The sequence below is a fragment of the Pygocentrus nattereri genome, chromosome 13 (assembly GCF_015220715.1).
Source record: "Pygocentrus nattereri isolate fPygNat1 chromosome 13, fPygNat1.pri, whole genome shotgun sequence".
Classification (NCBI taxonomy): Eukaryota; Metazoa; Chordata; class Actinopteri; order Characiformes; family Serrasalmidae; genus Pygocentrus; species Pygocentrus nattereri.
Window position 1 is genome coordinate 2,294,921 of NC_051223.1, and position 12,457 is coordinate 2,307,377.

The 12,457-nt window shown below is 44.2% G+C and overlaps 1 protein-coding gene across 1 annotated transcript in view; it reads right to left on the minus strand.

The window, feature by feature from the left end:
* The window catches only part of prkg1b (protein kinase cGMP-dependent 1b), a 171,321-nt gene extending 164,535 nt beyond the window's left edge, over positions 1-6,786 (minus strand). The window contains exon 1 of the mRNA XM_037544381.1: positions 6,381-6,786. Coding sequence (XP_037400278.1) covers positions 6,381-6,646 — 266 coding nt within the window. The 5' untranslated portion in view covers positions 6,647-6,786. The remainder of the gene's footprint in view (positions 1-6,380) is intronic.
* Between the last annotated feature and the right edge of the window lie 5,671 nt (positions 6,787-12,457).

Genomic DNA, 12,457 nt, shown 5'->3' on the forward strand with positions numbered 1-12,457 from the left:
TGTCTTAATTCTTCATGTCATACTTTCAACAAGGTGTTGGAAACGTTCCTCAGAGATTTTGGTTGATTATTTGAGCTCCTGTTGCTTTTCTATCATCTGGAACCAGTCTGCCCATTCTCCTCTGACCTCTCACATCAACAAGGCATTTTTGTCCACACAACTGACCGCTCACTGGATGTTTCCTCTTTTTCGGACCGTTCTCTGTGAACCCTAGAGATGGTTGTGCGTGAAAATCCCAGCAGATCAGCAGTTTCTGAAATACTCAGACCAGCCCGTCTGGCACCAACAACCACACCACGTTCAAAGCCCCTTAAATCCCCTTTCTTCCCCGTTCTGATGCTCGGTCTGCACTTCAGCAAGTCGTCTTGACCACCTCTACAGGCCTGAATGTGTTGAGTTGAAGCCGTGTGATTGGCTGAATAGCTACTTGTGTTAACAAGCAATTGAGCAATGACTTCTGAAGGGAAAGTGAAAGACTCAAATGGGAATGATGAAGGTAGTAGTAAAGGAATAAACATCGGATAAGAAAGGCTTCGAATAAAACTCCCGTTTTAATCATTTTTTTGCACCATTAAATCATGAAGCAGTGTGGTTTGATGTGAAATACTCCATTCTAGAAAAAACATGCTAGAGAAAGAACTGTTCACAGCGGAGGTAAAACAACTCTAAAATCCACTTCACGCAGTCATTACACGCAACGATTACAAATCTGCGGCATGATGTTGCTTTAGAATTGTTTAAGATCAGATTTTGCTCTAAAACACTTTTTTAATCCATTCGTGGATACATGCAGAGAGGTACATGCATGGCATTGTGAGGTTAATCTAGTGTACAACTTATTTTATATCACTTATTATTTTATCAAGTTAAGTGATACTTTTTTAATCCCACAAACGGGGAAATTCCACCTCCGCATTTAACCCATCAGTGCAGTGAAACACCACATACACACTAGTGAATACACACACACTAGGGGGCAGTGAGCACACTTGCCCGGAACGGTGGGCAGCCCTATCCACGGCACCCGGGCAGCGATTGGGGGTTAGGTGTCTTGCTCAAGGACACCTCAGTCATGGACCGTCAGCACTGGGGATCGAACCGGCAACCTTCTGGTCACAGGGCCAGTTCCCTGACCTCCAGCCTACGACTGCCCCCTAATCAATATCAGCATTCCATAAAAAAGGTCACAAGGCATGGATATTAAATAAAAAGGTTCTGTTCACCACCAGTGAGTACGTTTCTATTCAATGCACATAAGTTAGAGTCTGTGAGGAACGTGATTATCATCTGACTGATGCTACGGTACGTCAGAGAATCTACGACTTTAGCGGCTCTTCAGTTATTCAAAGCTACATCTGGTACAAATGATGCTGCTTTCAGTTCTCATCATGGATGAGCAGAATCATCGCTTTGACTTGCATTTGGACTCAAATATCTGCCCCACAGCCTTCTACAGGGGTTGCACTGCCAAAGAGAGGCCTTCAGTGTTCATTCCATCCATTACATCCAAGCCACTTCTCCCTCAGGGTCACGGGGGGGGGTTGCTGGAGCCTATCCCAACGGTCATCGGGCGGAAGGCAGGATGCACCCTGGACGGGCCGCCAGTGCATCGCAGGGCAGATAGACACAGACAGTCACTCACACACTCACACCCAGGGGCAATTTGGCATGTCTTTGGCCCGTGGGAGGAAACCAGAGGAAACCCACACAGACACCGAGAGAACATGCAAACTCCACACAGAGAGGACCCCGGTCACCCGGCTGGGGAACTGAACCCAGGCCCTCCATTACTAGACATGTGGCATAAGATTAATGCGGTTGTATTTTGTCTCATAAAGACCAAGAAAGATCAAGAACACAAAAGTGCCTTTCAGCGTATGGCAGGCCAAGCCCTCGACATCCCTGACCGCAACATGCTGCTCTACCCGCACGACCCTAACCAGACAAGGAGTCCGAACGGTCTCTAACAAGGATCAAGAATGCTATGGACTAGAAACCAGGCACGTTCACAGTGACAGGGTCACAGTCATCTTTAACCCTAAGAAATGCACTTCAAATAACGATGACTACAGCCTTCATCGTGGTACATCAATGCGGTTGGACACATCATTTTCTGGTTGGGGTTGTTTAAAATGCCACGTACTGAAGCTAGGATGACCTACAGTTCAGTAGAATCATCCAACATACAGCAGAGATACATTTAACAGAGTGGTTTCTATGTGTACTGGAGCTACAAATCTAATGCAGCTATAAACGACAATAGGATTGCTCATGTGGTCTCGCACTCTATATGACATACTACGAAAAAAAAACACTTTATCAAATCTACTTGAGACTTCTCAATGTGGTTTGAGGCATGTGTTTGATGATTTAAGCATCATGTGTGCATGCCGCTGTTGTCAGATGAAAACCTTGTGTCTCCAAAACGGTAACTTTACAGGAGAAGGAAAAAAACCTACTTTATTTTAATGTAAGTCGATGGAACCAGATGTTTTCCAAGTCCATCCATCCATCCATCCATTTTCTAAGCCGCTTCTCCGTAAGGGTCGCGGGGGGATGCTGGAGCCTATCTCAGTAGTCATTGGGCGGAAGGCAGGATACACCCTGGACGGGTCGCCAGTCCATCGCAGGGCAGCCAGACAGACACAGACAGTCACTCACACCCAGGGGCAATTCAGCACGTCCAATCGGCCGGAATGCATGTCTTTGGACCATGGGAGGAAACCGGAGAACCCGGAGGAAACCCACGCAGACACAGGGAGAACATGCAGACTCCACACAGAGAGGACTATTTATTTTAGTCCGTTCATCATGAAATTTACATGCAACAGTAGGGATATGCTAACTAATGTATAACACTAATGCATAGCATACGGTCCATTTGGAGCATTAGTCTCATAGCGCCTAAGGAAGTGCCAACGTCTAGTGGGCAACTTCAACTCGCCACACATACTCTGAAAAAAGGTCCAAAGACTCCCTCTTGAGGTCACATAAGAGTAAGACAAGTCACTGCAGTTAATAGGGACTGCACTGAAAGCAATCCAATCCAGTACTACGTTATATTACGTTATATTGATTTATCTTGGTCTTAAGAAACTACTTTTATCTTCTTAATCCATTTTTTTCATTTTCAGTATCTAGACAGTCTCTTTTATCTCATGTCCATCAGAGCTCCACTAGAGGCAAATTTGAATCTGTATCATTTATCATGGACAACAGGCCCAATTAAGTGGCTCTGCTGTCCTCGCCGAAGACTTACAAGACACACGCGCACATCAAAGTGTCTCGAAGAGCCGAGTGTGTGAGAAATGTGATGCTAATGTAGGGAGGGCCGGCGCTGTGTGAGCCACGCGGGGGCGCAGGCCACTGGCAGCCCAAGAGCCTTTTATCTGTCCGAGCAAGATAACACACTTTCCATGCTCAAGTGCTTTTCAAGGAGCTTGTTGATTATATAGGGAGATCTAAATTGGAACATGCAGGGCCAGGAGTGGGAGGCAGAGTCTGTCAAAAGCGCAGGGTTGTCTATTCAAACACAACCTCTTTTCTTCACTGACTAGGATCTGTTTACTTGTAAAATGGGACTGCTTATACTGACAGTTTTCACTGAACCAATGCCACTCAAGTAGCCCTATGAGCAATTTCTGGGCTAGAGAGACCCAGAGCGAGCGTATGAGACAAAAGCCTGAGCTGCAACATACTGCAACAAGCTGGCAATTGGGGGCAGTCGTGGGCTGGAGGTTAGGGAAGTTAGGCCCTGTAACCGGAAGGTTGCCGGTTTGATCCCCAGTGCCGACAGTCCATGACTGAGTGTCCTTGAGCAAGACACCTAACCCCCAACTGCTCCCCGGGCGCCGTGGATAGGGCTGCCCACCGTTCCGGGCAAGTCTGCTCACTGCCCCCTAATGTGTGTGCTCACTAGTGTGTATGTGGTGTTTCACTTCATGGATGGGTTACATTCCAGGTGGAATTTCCCTGTTTGTGGGATTAAAGAAGTATCACTTAATATAGTCCAAAACTTAAAGGAATTCTTTGTGTATATTCAAACTAGTCTCCATGTCTCTATCTGCTTCATCTGTGTCATACGCTCAGTTACTATAGCTGATAATGTCTAGATGTTTCCCTGTAATTAGTAAAAGAACAGATGATTTGTTCACGGAAAACACGGTTAACTCAGAAGGCGATAGAAATCTGCCTCGGCACCTGCCCTTTGGCTTCTATTATAAGTGTGTTGTGAGTCAGATGAGAGTATATCGAAAAATTTCCAACTAATTTACCAAAGTACCAGACAAAAATGGGACAAAAATGAAGAAAGAAGGTTTTGGCCCAACAGCAATGATAGAGTATATTTTCCGTATGTTACGTTTTTTGGGGGTATATGAAACCATAGCTAGAACAAGACCCGAATGAGCACAGCTCTGCTAAGACCAGCTTCGAAAAGTCGAAAAGCTTGATCATTTAAAACCTTTAAAACACATAGTGACCACTGTGAGAGCACTAGGGATCCCATACACCCCTCAGTTGCTGAACAAAAAAATAAACGTTATCTTATCTCCATGGCTCTGCACTAAATGTCAATGTAGTGTCAAATGGAAGTCTTTTTGTGCTCGTTTGTGAAATACATTGTGGTGTTTGTAAGGCCTTCACAATGGACTCTGCAACATCTTGGATTGCAGCATTTTGGTGACACCTAGTGGAAGAAATATGAAAATTCTTTCATATCATCTGATGTGAACACAGAACACAGATAACAGAAAACAGGACTGACCAACTCATTCACAGTCCTGTCACTGATAGAGAGTTACACTAAATACATAAGACATGATGGAAGAAGCTCCAAGATAAATTAATAAAGGCATTTATTAACTGAAAGCCCAAGTTCATTATAAGGCTGCTGTAAAGGCTCAACATGTTCACGTCTAATTGCACCCTAAATATGGTAGCAAGTTCCTCTGACATTAAATATTTAACAGCTGACATCAAATATTCAGCAAGGTTAGGATCCAGGACTAGGGTGTGTGTGTGTGTGTGTGTGTGTGTGTGTGTGTGTGTGTGTGAGTGTGTGCACGAGGAGGGTAGCAGACAAGGGCTGCAGTGGACAAAGACTGCTTTCACATCTAAAAGAGCACCCATCTGCAATCTGTGTGCATTTGCACCTTTTGCGCATTCCCGTTTTAATTAAGCAAAACGTTGTATGAGTTGAATCAACGTTGGACTGCAATCGGTTGACTTGCTACTACTAACTTTGGTAAGAGAAAAGTGGAAACGGTCACTGTAAATGGGATAATTGATCTAATTACTCGACTCATTTATCTTCTAGTTTGTACTGACAGTATGTGAGTACGGCAAATACACAATGTCACAATACTTGAAGACATTTTCACAATAACACAACTCTTAGTTTTCCGAAATTTGATAAGCCGGAATGGACAGAATGCCCCAGCAGTGCCACATTTAAAACGCTATCAAAAAACTTTTAATATGGTGGAAGCTTTTCCTGACCCAGTCAATACCATGAAGATATGTACTTGTGGTTTTTTGTTTATTTTTATGTATTTATTTTTATTTTTGTATATATATATATATATATATATATATATATATATATATATATATGTGTGTGTGTGTGTGTGTGTGTGTGTGTGTGTGTGTGTGTGTGTGTGTATATGCATGCATGTACGTTTGTGTATGTACGTGCATTTTTTTTTTAAATTAAAGTTCTGGTTAGGTAAAATGTGGAATATATATAAATGACCATAATAATACATTTGTGTAAATCCACAAATAAAAAAGATATTAAAACATTTTTAATATGACGTTAACCTTAAGTCGACGTTTCACACGTTGTGCTGCGCTACATCCAAAATGGACCAATTACGCGCTGTTTTTAGTGAAATATGCATTTGGTCAATGTTCTTTAAGCACGATAGGCTCAGAAAATATATTGTGACGTAATTCATCACGATACAATTCAGCCCCTGTCATATTGCCCAGCCCTGTCGAGCCGTCAGCAGGTTAATGCAGGTTTCAGTTACACGTTCAGACACATTCTTTGAAAATACTTGCTTGTCGTTCTCAAAACCCACAGATAAAAGCTCAGTCTTTAAAAAAAATACAGGTTTGTCTGTCACACTTGGTCGAATTTAAGACCAAATCGCTGCTTTACTTTAAAAATGACCGGTCCGGTCAGCAGTTCTACACCAGCACCTGTCACTGCTCCAGTTTCACTGGTCGAGAGATGCAGCTTCCAGTTTGTGACTGAAACCAGGTTTGAAGCTGAAATCCAGGAGATTGACGCTTTGTAGTGCACTTTACCTCGGATTAGCTGCAAAACACCGCACATAAACTCAGGACCAGAAGAATGTGGAGCAGCTTGGACTTGCCTGACGGTCTTGGCGTGTTTCCGAAGCGCCTCGCTGGTCAGCTGGTGGAAGGAGGTGAAGGGCTGGGGCTCTGCTGAAATGCCCTGAGCCCTCCTCGTCCTGGGTCCCATCATGGAAGCGCTGGGCAGCACCGACTGGCACTTGTGCAGCTTTCTCTTCAGCTCGGCTATCTCGTCCTCCTTTTCGGCAAGCCTCATCTCCATCTCCCGGATCCTCTCCTCCTTCAGCAGGAGAATCTTGGCGAGGTCTTCTTCCAAAGCGCTCATTTTTTTGGAGAGAACTTTAGACCCTCGCTCTCCCACGAAGAAAGGGGGACGCGGTAAGTAGCGATTCTTTGGCTTGTCCTTCAGTTTTCGTCGGAAATGTGGTCGGGTGTAGTTAGTGGACACTGATAGAGCTCATCCCTCCTTTAGACTAGCTAGTGCTCGTGTTTCATTCAGAAGCCGGCTTGTCAGAACCCCCCCACCACCACCACCACCTCTCCACCCCTCTCTCTCTCTCTCTCTCTCTCTCTCTCTCTCTCTCCCACAAGAGGGACGTGGGTCACTCACAAGCAAGCAAGTCAGCAATCAGTTGCACAGGGGAAAGCTGAATAAACTACTCTAAAAGCTTTCTTTCTGAGCCCAGACTGCTCTCCTGAAATAGCCTACATTACCATACGATTATGATTGGTGACGTAGTTCCATGTAACTCGACCCAGCACTTGAAGACCATGCTGAGACTGATGGTACAGATGAGTGCTTCACGGTGCTTCTGCTGCGTTCGCCCAGCCTTGCACAGCTTAGTGTTTTCGATCCTCCTCATTCAACTCGGCTCATTAATAAGGTTTCTAGACCTTAATATGGTTCAAATTGGTGACCGAGTGGGGCTGACCGGCTGCAAGACCAGGGCTGGGCAATGCTAGCCCGGATACTCCCTGTCTAAAGCCATCAGTGGAAGGCTCTTCTCAGAGCCTGCCAAGCTCACACACAAGAACATTCCAAAGAGAGACATAAACACCTCTTGGGTAACCTAAAAACATCCATGACCCATGGATAATTGTTTTATACACAGGAAAGTCATTGAAGCAAATCCCATCTCATCCCGCGTGTTATGGAACAGCCACTACATTCAGACAGTTCGGCAGATGGGATATTTTAAATTGTCAGAATCACGCAGCTCAACCCAAGATGATGTGGCGGCTCGTTATTATAACCTCATCGCCAATGTCTGTCACAACACACGATTGTAATTTTTCAAGCAGACGAGAAGAAGCGCTGGGGTGATTATCATATTATTTTGCCCTGCTGTATATTTTCCGGTAGCCCACAACGATTAGGCTATTATGTTTCTCAATAAACTGCAATTTTTTACTAATTGAACATAAACATATTTCAAACTGTGGATACTGTGGGCTCATATGAATGCCTGATGGCCATCCAACAGTAACTAAAGTTAATCTTTACAAAGCCACTGAACTGGAATATGGAAAAACCTTCCCCCCTCCTTGTTCCATCAGACTGCCCAAATACTGAGCAACGTGAAGCCCAAGGCTTGGGGCATAACACCCACATCGTCTGTTACCTGTTGACTTTGTCATCACACCGTTTCTGTATGATGTATTTGATGTATGCAATTGAGGCTAGAACTGCATATTTTTTTTTGTTATTAAAGTTTATTGCAATATATATTTCAGCAAAATACATTTAAAAATGAGACAATAACTATGAGGAAACGCCGTTAATAACTGTTTTTTTTTTCAGCCAACAGCTAGTATAAATGAGTGATGAATAAGTCCTGCTACTGCTGGAGCTGCATGATATGGAGAAAATGATTTCAATAAATACTTCAGAAAAATACCACGATGTTGACAAATAAATCAGAGGAAAAATGAAAGTTGGGAAGAAAACGGAAAGCTTTATGTTAAGTGATACTTTTTTTAATCCCACCTCTGCATTTAACCCATCCGTGAAGTGAAACACCACATACACACTAGTGAATACACACACACACACGCCCAGAGCAGTGGGCAGCCCTATCCACGGCACCCGGGGAGCAGTTGGGGGTTAGGTGTCTTGCTCAAGGACACCTCAGTCACGGACTGTCGACGCTGGGGATCGAACCAGCAACCTTCCGGCCACAGGCCCGTTCCCTAACCTCCAGCCCACGACTGCCCCAGGGCTACTGCAGCATTCTGGTGTGAGCTGCTGGTGCTGCATTTACAAATGCCTCAGCAGTAGACAGTCATCTCATAGCCTCATTGACTGTAGCCTGTATGAGTTCAACCACTCGCTACATGCTTTTACAGCTCAACTAAACTGCCGTTAAATGTGTTATTATAACAATAAATTGTACAATTTTATGTATTATTGTTATGAGAAAATACTCAAAACTAAGCAGTGGCGCTAAACGTCAGCACTCGTAAAGAACGGGAAGATCTATGAACATGAGTAGGAAGTGTGTAAACATCAGGCTTTCTCACTAGGCTAAAAGTAGTTTCTAGCAAACATGGAGCAAAAGTTCCTTAGATTAACAGCTGCTATTGAGGTTTCAGTGAGCCTAAATGAACCTGTGCTGAAACAAATGCAGGCTACTTGTTCCCAGAACAGTGGCAGGCAGCAGTGAGAGGTGGGATGAGGACAGCATAAGTCCTGCAGTTGAACACCTGCAGTGCCTCCTGGGCCTCGCCTCATGCCTAGCGGCACGGATTCAACCTCAGAGGCATTGCAATGGGACGTGAGGGTTGAGGCAGCGGGTCGAGCAGTGCATGGGCATGTATTTATTTTAGATGTAAGATACATGTCACAGACATTGTAAAAAGTACATTAAGCGAAAAACATTTTTGGGCCATTTTCATACGTATTTGATAAACACATTTTACATGTATTTCTTTTCCATGTTGATACCAGATTATCACCAAGCTCTACTGGAGATGTGACCTTATCTCATCGGATGACAGCATCCAATTAGGCCGGTCACCTTGGCTCCTATTCCGTCTGGCCTGCTTTGATTCATATGGAGACATGCTGCAATTCACAAAAATTGAGTGTGGCTTGTCTCTCACATCTAATGAAAGGGTGTATGTGTGTGGACGCACACCATCCGGCACTCTCCGGGGGGGGGTGGAGAGTGGAGGGGGGAGCTCAGCTTTCACTGGAGCTCTGGCAGACGTTAGTCACCGGCCTTCCTGTAATGCATACAATTTCTCCCATCGAAACCGTAGAGTGTCTCTTATGCGAAGACAGGATGTTGCAAAATCGATAAATGTTTATCTCATGTGCTCGCCCAGCAAAAGCTATCTAGATGAACATGGATGAGGGAGGGGGTCGTTAGCTTGTCCGATGCTGTTGAAAGGATGAGCTGTTTGTGTGTGTTGTTTGGGAGGGCGGTTATTTTTGTGGAAAGCTCTAGAGCTGTGAGACAATAATATGAATGTATGACTAGTGAGTCATTAGCTTGCATGGTTGTTGGCAGTGCAGACAGAGAAAAAGAGTGGGCCAGAGAGAGAGTAAGAGACAGAGGAGAAATATTAAATAACCCTTTTAGAATTTCTTATATGTCGGTATTTATAAGGGATTCACAATTAATGGCCAATATATTGTATTATATTGTAAATGGGAAAAATTACAGCTGGTAATTAAAATAGATACGTTAGCACCCTATTTTAGGTTATTTTACACTGAGGCGTGTGTAGCCTAAAGTACAAATTAAAACTAGGCTTACATCAGGATGATAGCAGTAGTGTCAGAATTTAGATTCTATACACTATCGTTTTTGTCTCGTGATCTATGATGATTTCTCTCTGTCTTTTTTAGGTCAGCCTTGCCAAACAGATAACGCCACGCTGTGCACACACATGAACTGAAAAGAGTTGTTAAAACTGAAAAAAGAAATTTAGCCCAGTCTAATACAATAGAGCTGAATGCATACTACTATAGCAAAAAAATAGGACTGTGTAAAAGACGTGAAATGCTGGATGTTAAGGAACCTCCTCCTACTAAACAGTAACAGAACAGAGGTTCTCCTGGGTCCAAATTTGGCAAGAAATAAACTACCAGATTTAATTTTAAATCTCGCCGACTTTCCAGCCACACCTGGTTCAGCAGCAAAAAATCCTGGCATCATAATTGATTTAGATTTATCATTCGATCAACACACAGGCGGCATCACCAGGACAGCTTTTTTACCTCTTCGCAAAATTGCCAGGATAAGAAATGCCCTGTCCCTGCGTGATGCAGAAACACTAGTACACGCCTTTATTACTTCTAGGCTAGACTACTGTAACGCGCTACTGTCAGGATGCACGAGCAGGAGTCTAAGCAAACTCCAACTAGTCCAAAACGCCGCAGCTAGGGTCCTCACTAAAACTAGAACATCTGATCATATCAGTCCAGTGCTATCATCACTTCATTGGCTGCCTGTTAAATTCCGTATTGATTATAAAATTCTTTTATTGACTTATAAAGCCCTACATGGACTCGCTCCTGAGTACCTGCAAGACCTTATTTCCCATTATGAGCCATCACAACTATTCAGATCCCAGAGCGCTGGCTTATTAATAGTTCCCAGAAGTCATAAGGCTGCAGCTGGAAGAAGAGCCTTTTCTTATACAGCCCCCAAACTCTGGAATGATCTTCCAGAAACTGTTCGGGACTCAGACACAGTCTCAATCTTCAAAACTAGGCTGAAAGCTCACTTGTTCAGTTTAGCTTTTGGTAGGTAATGTTCCCCCTAGATAAAGGCAGCAGATCCAGGGGTCCATGGACACAGGGAATTATAGTAAACTGAGACGCTGGTGCTGTCGTCCCGCTGCTCGCACGCGGTCACTCAGGTTTGTGGACGGTGGAGCGGAGGGATGCCAGACTGTCGCAGAGTGCTGCCGTGTCTGTGTGTCCTTCTGGTTCTCTCCTGTTAGTTAAGCTGTCATAGTCAGATCTGCCGGAGTCGCTAGCCACACTCTGGAAATGTTAACATTCCCTGTTTTACGTACAAACAGACAGAATAAAACTAATTCCCCCTCCCTGTCTTTTTTCAGAGTATACAACTACCCACATGTCTGGCCGGACACTGAAGGACGACTGACTGTCAAGCCCTCCTCCTGCCCACTTCAGACCAGCTGCCCACACCCCAGCTACTGCTACCTGCCTTGGACTAGCTGCCCACCCTACACTGATGTTTTCATAGACTCCTAGCTATTACTACTAATAATACTACTGCTATTAATATTAGTAGTATAATCACTTGTAGGTGGTGAGCCTGGTTCCTCCCAAGGTTTCTTCCTCAGTTCTGAGGGAGTTTTTCCTTGCCTGGCTTGCTCACCAGGGGGTTTTTACATTCTTGTTAAAACTCTTTCTTTTCTGGAATTCTTTGAAGCTGCTTTGTGACAACATCCATTGTAAAAAGCACTACAAATAAATTTGATTTGATGATTTGATGATACAGCAAGGGTGCCCAATCCTGGACCTAGAGATCTACCACTCTGCACAGCTTAGTTCCACCTCTACTCAAACACACCTGATCCAGTTAATGAAGGCCCTCAAGAGCATCTGAATAAGAGAGCCAGGTGTGTTGGATCTGAACTCTCCAGGATGGTAGATCTCCAGGAACCCTGTGCTACAGTTTTCAAATGCACAGAATCATACACTTCTTCAGCTCCTGTTCAAAGCCATATGAGCCAAGACACAAACCTCAGCACTCCTTCTCCAAACTGTACTGCCCACACAGTCACCCATACTGCACTGAAAATCTGTAAAGATCTTGACTCAGAGTCAGCTACTACAGCACCATGGCCACACAAAGACCTAAGCTTAATCTTGTTCTTAGACTTGGACTTAGACAGCTTGGTTTTCTGCCTCTACCTGCCAATGGACCACCAACTTGCTCACAGGTAGGGAGCAACAAGTAAGACACTCAATGAGTACTTGCTCCTTGCCAAGGACTGCTCTTTTCACTGTTCACTAATGTCTGGTCCTCCATTGACCTCTCTGTCAAAATCCCGAAACTTGCAGATGACACTACAGTGATATGGGGATTAGTCTGCTTACGGTGGTCAATTGAACAGCTGGTCCTTAGGTGAGATCACAACAATATGAACAGAC